Source organism: Ammodytes marinus, assembly GCF_949987685.1.
Source record: "Ammodytes marinus genome assembly, chromosome: 1".
Taxonomy (NCBI): Eukaryota; Metazoa; Chordata; class Actinopteri; order Uranoscopiformes; family Ammodytidae; genus Ammodytes; species Ammodytes marinus.
In genome coordinates, this window is record NC_137230.1 from 1,807,359 (window position 1) to 1,820,529 (window position 13,171).

The 13,171-nt window shown below is 41.7% G+C and overlaps 2 protein-coding genes across 4 annotated transcripts in view; both read right to left on the reverse strand.

The window, feature by feature from the left end:
* ankdd1a (ankyrin repeat and death domain containing 1A) overlaps nucleotides 1-7,807 on the reverse strand; it is a 41,705-nt gene extending 33,898 nt beyond the window's left edge. For all 3 annotated transcript variants that reach the window (XM_080024721.1, XM_080024720.1, XM_080024719.1), the window contains exons 1-5: nucleotides 7,667-7,807; nucleotides 7,039-7,142; nucleotides 4,255-4,353; nucleotides 1,481-1,579; nucleotides 1,179-1,283 (exon numbers count right to left, since the gene is read on the reverse strand). In XM_080024721.1, coding sequence (XP_079880847.1) covers nucleotides 1,179-1,283; nucleotides 1,481-1,579; nucleotides 4,255-4,353; nucleotides 7,039-7,142; nucleotides 7,667-7,700 — 441 coding nt within the window. In that variant the 5' untranslated portion in view covers nucleotides 7,701-7,807. The remainder of the gene's footprint in view (nucleotides 1-1,178; nucleotides 1,284-1,480; nucleotides 1,580-4,254; nucleotides 4,354-7,038; nucleotides 7,143-7,666) is intronic.
* A 1,054-nt stretch (nucleotides 7,808-8,861) lies between these two features.
* The window catches only part of plekho2 (pleckstrin homology domain containing, family O member 2), a 33,342-nt gene continuing 29,032 nt past the window's right edge, over nucleotides 8,862-13,171 (reverse strand). The window contains exon 7 of the mRNA XM_080034524.1: nucleotides 8,862-12,683. Coding sequence (XP_079890650.1) covers nucleotides 11,379-12,683 — 1,305 coding nt within the window. The 3' untranslated portion in view covers nucleotides 8,862-11,378. The remainder of the gene's footprint in view (nucleotides 12,684-13,171) is intronic.

The following is a 13,171-nucleotide window of genomic DNA, read 5'->3' on the forward strand; positions in this document are numbered from 1 at the left end:
TTTAATCTGTCGCATTAACATCTAGTTTATTATCTATCAAATAGTGAGTTAAAACAATGGTGATTGAGCATATGACCAACTGATAACAGCGCCTGTATTTGCTGCTTTGCCCTGTTATACTATCAGAGGGGCTATGTCGTATTAATCGCACTGCAGCGGTGTGTTCTTTTACTCAGGACATGGGAGCTTCAGACTCAGTAGTACTGATGTCAGACCTGTGTGCATTCCAGTACATCTGTGAGTTTTTTTATTTTGTTTTTATGTTTCATATACAGTCTATGGTTTGTATAAGACATGGTCCCTACGTCCCATATTTTCAAAATGTATGATAAGCACAGTGCTGCCTATCTGAAGTTCCTGATTTTTCACGTGCAATTGAACGCAGCAGGCAGGTCTGGGCGAGTTCTCTCACTGCATGTGCCAATGGCTGTAGCGATACAGACTCTCTCTGTCTGCACTTCTCATAACGTCTTGGTCACTATGTTGGGTCAGAACACAGAGAAAGCATTCAGCAGGTAAGACCTGCCAATCTACTGACTTCATACTGTCAATAATGTTCGTTTTTTGCAGAAGTGCCTGCAACTACATTTACAGCCACTAGAAATGGCAGATAAGAGCTTTAAAGGTTCAGTAAGCGGAATGATTCTTTTAGCTAACTTCCTGTCAGTGACTGCAGTTAGCAGTCCCCTCCCTCGTCCCCACATTAATGCACTGCGGTCTTCAAGCAGCGAGTTATCTAGCATCATCTCAGTTCCATAAGTGTGATAAAACATTATAAAAACTATCAAAACAGACATTGGGAAGGATTTTTACCTGCTACGCTATTGTAGGCGCATACATTCACCCATCTGTCGCTCTGCACGTGCATCGGCAGTGAGACGGGTGCCGGTTTGTAGCGTTCTCTCTTCTGATTGGTTATCAGTAGTGGGATCCCCGGAAAGTTTATTTGCCGATTACATGCAGAGCGAGTGACTGAGAGATCGGCTTTATGAAACGCGCACATAAGTGATCACTGTATGAATAAAGAGCGATTTAACACTTATATTAACATAAATAAAACGCTTACTTCACCTTTAAGTAAAAGACATAGAAACAAAGGGAGGATTCAGACTAATTTATTCTGCAAAATTCTCTTAAAATTCCCGATTCTTACAGCTGGTCATTGAGCAAGGAGTCACCTTGTCGACTCTGTCCAGAGAGATGTCTTCCAGGTCTTCCATGATAAACTCCAGTACGTTGATGTGGCCTCGCTGGGCAGCACAGTGCAGCATACTCAGACCGTCCTAACACACACACACACACACACACACACACACACACACACACACACACACACACACACACACACACACACACACACACACACACACACACACACACACACACACACACACACACACACACACACACACACACACACTGTGAGATACATATCAGACAGTAGTTTGAGCCTGTGATGATGTAATAAATGAGCTCTTACTTTGTTTTCACAGTTGAGCTTTGCTCCGCAGGACACTAGGATCTGCAGGATTTTCAGGTGACCAAACCAGGATGCCAGAAGCAGAGGGTTCATGCCAAACTGTGGACACACATTTACAAGTCTTATCTGACAGTCAAACTCTATGTATTATATAAAGTAGCATTTGAAGTTTCCCTACTGGCCTCAGAGTTTGCTCTTCTGTGTGGTCAGATGGGTGTTATATTAACTGGGTCAACTGTAAAGAAAGTGGCATTAGGCATCCACCAGTCTGGACAAATGTCAAGTCTTTTTATCAAAATAGAGGGAAAACCTCATTGTGTTACTAAACACATGCTCAGTAGGGGTAAAGAGACACTGCTGTCACACACTGCTCTACTCTTTCTTGTATTATCCCTCTGTTTCATTTAACATCATTATTTGTTTTAATGATAACACTTACAGAATATTGTGTGAAGGTGACGTATAACGTATTCCTAATATGCTCAAATACACTAAAATGAAAAACAATAATATGTAATGGATCACAAAAAAGGATTTCTGCATAAATGTTTTGTGTGGTTTTAGGAGGATGTATCATGAAACACAAGGTTATATTAAACTCTTTTCCATTGTTGGCTATTATAGGGAGTTCCAGCAATGCAGAGAATCCTTAGAAATCATAACACATATATAACAATGACCACATTTATTTTCATTTCAGATTAGTACATGCAATTATTTATAAATATTTTGATGTTTTACACATTGCATTGTGCTGTAATGTCAGGACATTCCCTCAGGTGTCCATGTGACAGTTGGGTGAACTGACCCACCATGTCACTGAAGACACATGGCCTTCATATTTACACAGGAGCTATTTAGCTGTTCACAACAGGGACAATGTCCTGTGAACTGATCAATGCTTCCATAGACAGTTAAGATCTACCGTTTCCTTGATGCTTAGGTCGGCTTTACAGCAAATGTAAAGATTTGAATGGATTGGCTATGGGTATTCCTTAGTATGTAAAGTGATATACAGTATCTCACAAAAGTGAGTACACCCCTCACATTTCTTCAAATATTTCATTATATCTTTTCATGGGACAACACTGAAGAAATGACACTTTGATACAATGTAAAGTAGTCAGTGTAAAGCTTATATAACTAAATCTACTGTCCCCTCAAAATAACTCGACACATAGCCATTAATGTATAAAGTGCTGGCAACAAAAGTTAGTACGACCCTAAGTAAAAATGTCCAAATTGGCCCAAAGTGTCAATATTTTGTGTGGCCAATGGCCACCATTAGTTTCCAGCACTCTTGGGCATGGAGTTCACCAGAGCTTCACAGGTTGCCACTGGAACCTTCTTCCAGTCATTCATGACGACATCAAGGAGCTGGTGGATATTAGAGACCTTACCCTGCTCCACCTCCCGTTTGAGGATGACCCACAGATGCTCATCAGGGTTCAGGTCTGGAGACGTGCTACATAACCTTTACCCTCAGCTTCTTTAGCAAGGCAGTGGTCGTCTTGGAGGTGTGTTTGGAGTCGTTATCATGTTGAAATACTGCCCTGCAGCCCAGTTTACGAAGGTTGAATGCACATGCTCAGCGTCATATCCAGAGGTTAGCTTTGGAAAATAGACGTATGAGTGCTGCCAGCATTGCTGGAACCATCTATGTGGTCTGATGAGACCAAGATAAACTTATTTGGTTCAGATGGTGTCAAGGTTGTGTGGTGGCAACCAGGTGAGGAGTACAAAGACAAGTGTGTCTTGCCTACAGTTAAGCATGGTGGTGGGATTGTCATGGTCTGGGGCTGCATGAGTGCTGCCAGCACTTGGGAGCTATAGTTCATTGAATGCCAACATGTACTGTGACATATTGAAGCAGAGCATGATCCCCTCCTAGGGTTCCACAGGAACTTTCGCTCTGGAATTTTGGAAATATTAAAAATTGGGAATTATAGGAATTAACTAAATGGCGGTCATTTTAATGATTTTTCATATCCAAACATTCATCTAAACATATAAACAGTATGTTTTGTCATAGGCAGACATCCATGCAAACTTATACAATAAAAAAAACATTACATTTGAAAAGATTTATTTGTAAGTAGAACTTTATCAAGTTTTGATTATTTTATGAACAATCAATAATTTCACTGAACAAAAAGATAAATGTTGAGTAAAATAGTACTGTCTGACCCAACTTATTCAATAAATTAAGTAAATTGCCTCCCATATGATAGAGGAATGCTCAGTGCATGTAGGGGGCGTGGTCACAGTACCCCTGCAGTAGGATGTGTGCTATGTGCAACTTGCCAAGTGAACTTGCATATAACTATATTTAAAATAACTGTTAGTAAGAAGGATTTAGTGCATTTGGTTTGCTTTAAATTTAGTAAATTCCTGTTTATTCCCATTAATTCCCAAAATTCCCCTTAATTCCCATGGAAAGTTTCCAACTTTGAAAATTCCTGAAATTTTGCAACCTTATCCCCTCCCTTCGTAAATTGGGCTGCAGGGTAGTATTCCAACATGATTATGCCAGCCGTTTAGACATTAATGGTTATGTGTTGAGTTATTTTGAGGGAACAGTAAATTTACACTGTTATACAAGTTGTACACTGACTACTTTATATGGTATCAAAGTATCATTTCTTCAGTGTTGTCCAACGAAAAGATATAATGAAATACTTGAAGAAATGTGAGGGGTGTACTCACTTTTGTGAGATACTGTATAGTAATTAGGACATTATTACTTAAATGTTAGGGAATGAATCCATACATACAGAATCCCTGTCATCCAGGTCAGTGTCATGGTCCAGTAGGAGTCGTAGAGCCTGCTCCCCCCCAGCTCCTGCTGCCCAGTGCAGGGCTTTACGCTCAGTCTGGAGGACAGACACATGAGACAGTGAGCGCTTCTCCATCAGGACACTCATTCAAACACGTTTACATGCAGACTCATAATCGGGCAAATAAACAAATAAGACTTCAACAGGACTTGTAAAATGCATGTAAACACCTTTATCCGATCTACTTCACACACAAATCGGCACATAAACGGACAACTGACGTTGGATAAGAACACCTAGATAACTCGTTCATAGTCGGCATTCTACCTGCATGTATACAGGATCGCATCTCATATCAGAGTTCTCGTTCTGCGCTAGCTCGAGAATCCCTGCAGGAGATTTCACAAGGAAGTGGAAGGAGACGAGGTAATAAATAGTAGTGTTGTTGCAGGAAAGGAACCAGACGTGGCTCTATAACCACTTGTTAAAGGGCTACAGCGCCACCTAGCGTAGTGGAGTCAGCCATGCTCCAGCCTTTTATCGAATATTTTAAAGGCCATGTATACTCAGACTCGGTCCGTTCGAGTGGCAAAATCGGTATATGGCTTAATCCAATCTAGTTGTCCCATGGAAACGCACTGACACTGTATCAAAATGAGCCTCTGAGTTAACAGCAACTCTTCAATGACACCTCTGGGGGGCCCTCAGGTTAAAGTTGACCTTTGGGCAGTGGCGGCTCGCCCATGGAGGGCAATAGGGCGCCGCCCTCCTTGACCTAACAGCAAAAAACTAAAATATAATAATGATAATAAGAATGTATAATATATATATAATATATATAATATATTTATAATCATAATGTATGATTTCAAAACAGTTTTTACCTGCATCTAAGTCTGAATATCATTGTACAATCAGCGTCTGTGCTCTGTGGCATCACTCTGGGGCGATTTCGGGCTGGTTGAAAATCGCCCCGAGCGTTCTCATAGACTTCAATGGAAAAGCTTTTTTTTTCAAACTACAAGCCTCGCAATGCAATCTCTACTGTATGGGTTCCGGGGATGCTCGCCCCAACGTGTTGTCCTCATACGTACAGTAAACAATGAACCAATAACAGTGACTGATACAGTCACATGTCCGGTCTGCTGCCCAGAGCGGTCAGATTCAAGACCAACACCAATAACTTTATATCAACTCAGGCTAGGCTGGCAAGTTACTTGATAATGTCATTAAAAGGACTAGGTCCTTTCCAGACAAAATGTAACCATCAAGCAAGTATCTACCAAGATGGATTGGGGGATCGTATAAACGCGGATTTTCACGGGACTCGTTTGAACGGATAACGAGGCTAGCAGGATGCTAAGGCGCTAACGCTCTGTTCTGCTGCCGCTGCATGATGATTATGGACTGTATAATGGCTTTTTATCCATCTTGATGGCAGCACAGACACCGCATGGATAACTTCGGGTGTCACCCCTATGCATCATCTCTCAGAAAAGGTAAAACAAACATTAAACATCAATCTGCATATGGACGAGCCAGCGCCGTTCAACAGCTGATCCATAGACTGTTTGTTTACTCTGACAGCTGCTGTCATCGTCCGACATAAACCCGCCTACCAAGTGCTGTAGACAGTAGTACTAGTAACCCAAACCAATGTGATGATTAGGCTAGCACTGTTAATGTTGCACATATGCTATGCCAGCATCCATTTTTGTTTAATCAGAACACAACTGCTGCGCCTAAAATAAAATGTTATCAGATTAAGTCAATCAGATTATTGTGATTAATTGTAGAGCAGGTCTCTTCACTTTTAAAGGAAGCCTATCTGAGGAGCACACTGGTAGATGACAAGTTATCTGTGATGGCCACAGCCGGATAATTCAATCATTTTAGAGCTAAAATAATATTATTCAAGAAAATAACTAACTTGATGTCCAAAAATACTATACAGTACAATGCTTGTCTAATGTTGCCATATAGTGATTATGCCAGATGAACAGGAAAAACAAACTGTTAAATGCAATATGACATAGTCATATTAGCTATCTGATTTAGGTTTACCCATTGAATGGGTCATTTTAGCCATCATGGAAACAATTGCCCCCCCTGAGATTATTGTCAGGAGCCGCCACTGCCTTTGGGCTCATTCTAGCAGAGGACTTATTTCAGGTAAATTCAAAAGTTTTATTGCCATGTGCACAGCAATTACAGTACAGTTGGCATTGAAATGAAAAGAAAAATACAAAAGTGCAGCAGTAAAGAAATAGTTTATTTAATAGACACATAATGGCGTGGGCTGCCGTTCTTGGCGCCATCTTTATCTGTGTGTCCATGAGAAATGTCTAACATTGTACATGTACACAGTACCAGGACTCTGGAACTGTTACCTGCTTTACCTGAAATGACATGTTAAAATATCTGCTGTGAAAAAGGTCAAATATTCATCCAGAGACATCGCCTGGTGAGGACTCTGCTAATGTATTCTCTCCATCATGAGTTTGTAACACATACACTGCATCTAAACCACATTGTTCATGAACCATCCTCACTTCATTACCAGGCCTTTTTCCTGTGTTATTCACATTTTGTTTTATTGTATCAAATGTATTCTACTTCTTCTGGTTGCCTTTGTAGTGAGAGACTATTCAAACTGATTCATATTTCATAACTTACAAGCTTTCTCTTACCTTCACAAAACCCTACACGTTTCACCAGTGCTTTTTTATTTCTTAAGAGTTTAACATGTTAATAAACATGTTTGTCCTTCAGCAGGCTTACTTTATTTTTTGCCTTGGGGTCCACTCCCTTTCTGAGCAGCTCATGCATTTTCTCTGTGTTGTTCCTCTTTGCAGCATCATGGAACTCCTTTTCCGACCAGAGCACTGTCAGAAAAGATAGTCAAAGTCTGTTAAACCAGATGAATGGACGATAGGTGTGCTCTGCCTCTGGCGCACTTATATGCCCATCAACAACAATCTATGAGACAGGCACACAGACGGAGACGAGGTTAAAATAGATCATTTATAGTAGGCCTATCTTGATTTGATCTTTTACTTATCGACGAGTCGACGACGTTTTTTGTAATGCACGCAATTTGCTATAATATCATCTTTAATACGTCTTTCAACTTCACTTAAAGGTGGAAGCACAAAGTTACTTGACGATATATTTTCCCTAGCTGATTTGCCATTGGATTTCTGTAGCTAAGAAAATATTAATATTGCGGGTTAAAGGTCAAATAAATAAATGCTAACTGCTGTCCTTTAAAATACGGATATCGCAGTGTAAACCTGGACTAATGTTAGATTAAATAACGTGTACAGTATATCTGGGTGTTTGCCTTTGTCAACACGGACATCCTGCTGCTGGCATTAAGGCAGCTCGTTGGTTTTCAAACGTTACTCACATATATCATCCTCTGACACCAGCTCGTCCTCCATCTTTGCGCTGTGTTACTCTGTCATTGTGCCGCTGTCTCTTATTATTATACGTCCATGGCTTATTATCTATGGTCCATGGCTGTGCCCACGTTACTTCACCCCCCGGCATGTGAAGAAGACTGGTCAGGTCCACAGCGCGAGGCAGTGTCCGTCAAGCAGTGACTTCCGGTCAGGAACTTCAAAATAAAATGTATGTTTTTTATAGTCAAGTTTTGACCTTTTGAGTAGCCGTTGATGAGGACTCTGCATATCATTATAAATATATATTTGTGATGAACAGCAATAAGCCCAAAGACTTCAAAGTGATGATGTGATGAGTTTGTCCAAAATCCAGAGGTAGGCTATTTTATTTCAAAGGATATCAAACATAGTAAAGTAGGAAATGCTTACAGAGAATATTAAACCAGCCAATGTTTACTCAATGTATTGATAAATTGCTGTTAGTTTTCTGTAAGTTAGCTAATACAGTTAGGTATTTTTTCAGCACTAAAATTGTGTGGGTTTCAGCGAGGTTTGGAAAATAAAATGTGAAGAAATGAAGATCCTGCTAGCAGCCCCACAGGGCAAACAGACAATGATAGAGGGGAGTGTCTTAATACTGAGATCATGTCTGGAGGTACACCTGCATTAAAGACACAAAACATAAACAGATCATTTCCCTTTGTTTATTTTGGCAATAGCACATTTATTCAGAGTACACAATTATATCTAATGTTAGAACATTTTGAAATGGTTTTAAAAACTACCATCATAACTTTAAAAAAGTATTGCGCAAAAAAGAGGAGACATTATTCAGAGTTGATGATTTACATTGCCAGGAACATTAATGATGAGAGGTTAGTGAGAGCAAAGAGGGCAAGCTCTTTGTCCTGTGCTTTGCACAGTATCCTTTAGAACAAAACTACAGTCATTTTATGTGCAGGAGCACTTCTTCATTTTCCTTAAAGAACGTCATTAGCCTGAAAATATCCATTTTAGAAAACTCCTGAGCTATGCTGGTACATATTTCCTCAACAGTAAAATGATGTGGTGGCAATAGCATAACAAAGCCATTACAATATTCCCTCATATAAACTGCCAGCCATAGAAGCCTTTCCGACATAAGAGATATAAGCCTCTTGATTAACACCCCCCCCCCCCCCCCCCCAAAAAAGAGTTAAAGCTAGTGCATAACTTCTGTCACCCCCATGAGGAATTCTGAGGAATTACGACAACACTGTCAGTACATCTACATGAGGTAAGCCTTCGGTGATGGCGCATAGCTTTTATAGGCTACCTTATAGGCTACCTTCTGCTGTACGTCCAGGTTTTTTCTTAGCAGTAGAATCAACAACTGAAACATTTTCTTGGGCCCTTCTTGGGATTTTTCTGAGCTCCTGCACCAGTTTGTAAATGCTGCCATACTAAGAAATACAGAGAAAGTTTTGTGGAGCTGATAGGCTTAATTAACATTGTGTCAACTCTTTTGGCGATGGCTTGAATGTGACCGACTTTCATATGAAAAAGTTCCGTACTGCTTTAACTATTAAACAGCGAGTAATTACAGCTGGAGTATACCAGGATATATTCACTGATTTTGACAAAAAAGTGTTTTCGATGAACACATTTTAGTAATATAGCATGCTATCAATGTATAGACATTACTATTGACAGGCATTATATTATTAATACTCATTCTAGTTTTCAAGTAATTACTTTTTTTTATGTCTGGCATTTTATATTTCATAGCAAGTAACAAACAATAGACAATTAGAAATAATTGCACGTAGTTAATTATGAGCAAACAGTTGCATGTGCTGCATGGCAATGTGCTGTCATTCTGTCAAAGTCCTTCAATTGACCGTTGGCTAAACACTGCCCCCTGTAGCTAATGTGGCTACATCAGTCAGCTTTTCCATTTTCACACAGCATGCCGTGTACAATGGGCCTCATTTATTAAACTTGCGTGGAAACTGGTGCAGATCCTGGCGCAAATACCTCCCTACGCCAGGTATCGTGTGGGATTTATCAAACAGTCGTATCTCGCCAATCTCAGCGTACGCCAGGCCATTATTGATAAATACGGCGGCTGAAAACAATCGTAATTTGAATATCACGCCCCTATATTTTCTCAGTTTAGAGGCCTCGCCCAGAGGTTTTATGACATGGATATTCGCATTACGGCAAATAAGAGGAACTTCTCTGAAGTAGAAATTGACAGCATAACAGCGAAAGTAGAAAAAATTAAATAAAGTTTCATTTCGGAGCATTAAAAGCGGCATCAAAGAACGCCAGAAGGCAGCAGTTAGGAAGGAAATAACAGCTGCGGTCAACAGCGTTGGTGTTGTTGACACACGATCTCCAGCTGAGGATTGTGAATTTTAGGTTTACATCAGTGTTGTCGCTCAAATGATATAAAATAGCAAATCCAATTTTATGTCGCAATTTCTTTACATAACCTAGGTGAAGACAAAGTGGCCTGGCTTAAAAATCACCACTAAAAAAAGTGTGTTGCTGCTCTGAAATGCAACACCAACTGGAGGTGCGGGCATAATATAAGTGGTGGGGGAGAAAAAGACGCACCAACTGTCCGTTAGGTATATTAAACCTTTAACTTCTTGCTTTTTACTCCATGAAAGAAATACGTCTGCAGAGATTTGAATGATTAGAATGTACCTATTGGCCCTTTCAGATAGCACTACTCTAAAGGGTTGACAGATGCGCTTGGCAGGACAGGTCAGCCCTCAGCTGCACAAGCCGGCCCGCCAACCAGCTGTGAGAGCGCCCACTGTCCTGCTCCACCAGCGCGACCCTGGACCCTTACTGCCGAGATCCAGGATCGGAAAAACAAGCCGAAACGTGCCGGTTAATGGTGGAAATAAATCACTCGCTTTAGCGATACATGACACATTAAAAGAGAAACTCAAATCTCAAAAGTGCAACAAAGTCATCGGCTACCCGGCACAGCCTGCACTGCGAGTCCAAGCTGTTTTCAAACTTGCGTACACGAGCTGAGAGCTGGCGTGGGATTTGAGCGTACCCTACGCTCCAAATTTATAAATGCCGAGGTTTGCGTTGAAATGTGCGTACACCCACTTTTCTGGTCTACGCAAGGTTGATACATGAGGCCCAATGAGAGCTGTGTCAAATGTAACAATTTAAATTCTAAGTCATTTTTGAACAAGTAGATTTTGATTTCAGACCTTCTCTTTCTGGAGCATTTCATCAGCTGGCTACTACACAGGCTAACCCTAGATCCATGTGTATGATTCACTTTTAACATTACAATGGAATTGATTTTTTTGGGATGTGTTGGCAAACAGAACAGTACCTCATTTAACATTGCCTGTGGTTGCTGGAGTGTACTCCTTTCAAAATCTAACAAAAAACAGCACATAGTGGCTAGCTTCAGCCTTAACTCTGACCTCCAGACATTGGGGGAATAGTTCATAGGGATGTGCTTTTGTAACCTATAACCTCACACACCAACCCGGTTAGTTAATGATAAGCTACTTGAAAGGCAGGTAGTAAACTAGTAAGCTAGATATGCTAATAATTGCAGCTTACTTTAAGAGCAGACAAATATACTGTTTCATTGTTGCTTACACTTTGACACTGGAGCTTGCCAGGGTTGTGAGCCTATTTAAGGTTTCTGCTCAGCGGATGGTCTATTCCAATTCAATCTGCTATGGCTCATATTCACCAGCTCTTCCTATCGCTTGAGTTCTTTGCAGTTTTGAGTTTGTTGACCTCCCTGAGGACATAGTCTGCCTTCTTCAGCTTCTCCATGGCCTTGGCCAGCAGGTCCTCTGACTGCCCATCACCTCCACCCTGGGCCTGGGACACTCTGTTCAGGAGCTCGCTGGTCTTCTCCATCTCCAGAGCCACTTCAGCTTCAAGCTTCATGACATCATCAGCAGGAGCCCTGTGTGTAAGCTGTCCCACCCGAACACAGGCCGAAGGGTCACACAGCAGGTCTCCAAAGGATGCCGACCTTGCCTTGGTTGAGGGTTTGATAGAGGGAGTTGGAGCGGGACACAGCCTTGGTCTAACCAGAGGCTTGGGCGCAGCTTGTGTTGGCCTTGAACAAGCAGAGATGTGGATCTGCTCCTCACTGGCGTCCAACACGTGCAGCCCAGGGTGGCTTCCTCTCAACACAGTGCTGGAAGCAGCCAGTGTGTCTTCACTCCCAGAGCCTTGGCTGTCATCATCAGAGTGCTGCCCGCTGTCCACAGACTTCTCCTCCGTCCTCTCCTGCTTGTGACAGATGAATGGGCTCAGGCTGTCAGGAACTGGCTCATTCAAAGACACCAACACTGAGGGGACTTCACTCCTAGGTGGGGCCTCTTCTGCATGAGGCAAGCCGGCAGGGGTATTAGAAGCTGTTTTCAGTGACGCAGTAGGGTCTTGTTCCTCATTAGATTCTATGATGGTTGTTGGGTCCTCTATGTGTTGCATGTGGGGCTTGTTCATGGGGGTTAGAAGAGGACTAGGGCACTTCCTGAGTGGCTCTGGGGGCGTTGGCAGCTCAGTGCTGGGTGCCTCGTTATTGTCACTGCTTTTGCTCTCTCTAGATTCTTCTTCACAACCCTGTCCTTCGGCAGAGGCTCTTTCAGGTTCACCATCTCTGACTATCAGGAGAGCGTCTTTACAAACGGACCACTCTGCTGTTCCTGGTGCCTCCTCCTTCTTCTTGTCTTCTCCCTTCTCATTATTGTCATCAGTTTTGCCTTGGGGCTCTGGGTCTGGCTCCCCAGCAGGACTGGAGGCTTTCTTGTGTTTGAGTGGAGGTGTAGGGGGGTTAGAGGACTCTGTAGGGCTGCCCATGGAGCTGCTGCTGGAGCTGGGTTTGTTTGGAGGGGTCGGTGGAGGACATGTCTTCTTCTGGGCATCAGGACTCTTATCAGACATCTTCTCAGACATGGCCTCCTCCTCTATAGCTTCTTCCAGTGGTGAAACACAGGGCTTGGTTTCTTTAGAGGGAGGCATGGGAGGCTTCAGGACCTAAATAGGACACATCAGTCATAGTTTAATATACACAAATATCTTGCATTGTATGACAATTAGGGGTTACCAATACACGTAATTGTACTTAACAGTCACAATACCGGCACTTCCACGGGTGGTTCCAAAGAGGAACTGCGATTCTAATTTGTCTACATATGCTGAATGTACAGGGTTGTTTTGATACTTGCACTTTTATTTGAGAGTCATTTGGAGAACTTTCAGCAGAATTCTTTAATGTATATTTAAAAAATATAAAAAATATTTTATTTGTATGTTTCATTTCATTCAAAACATTTGCTGAGTCGCTGACAGCAAACAAATGTTTAACTGTTATTGTTTAACTCTATTACAAACAGGCAGTTTTTTGGCATTTTTCCTCGTAAGCGGCAACCGAACCGAACAGTAGCTGGGTTTCCATCCCCTGCTTTAAAAAGTTTAGCTTCCGCTTGAGGTGGTTTGTGACCTAGGCTGTGCCAAAAAGAGAT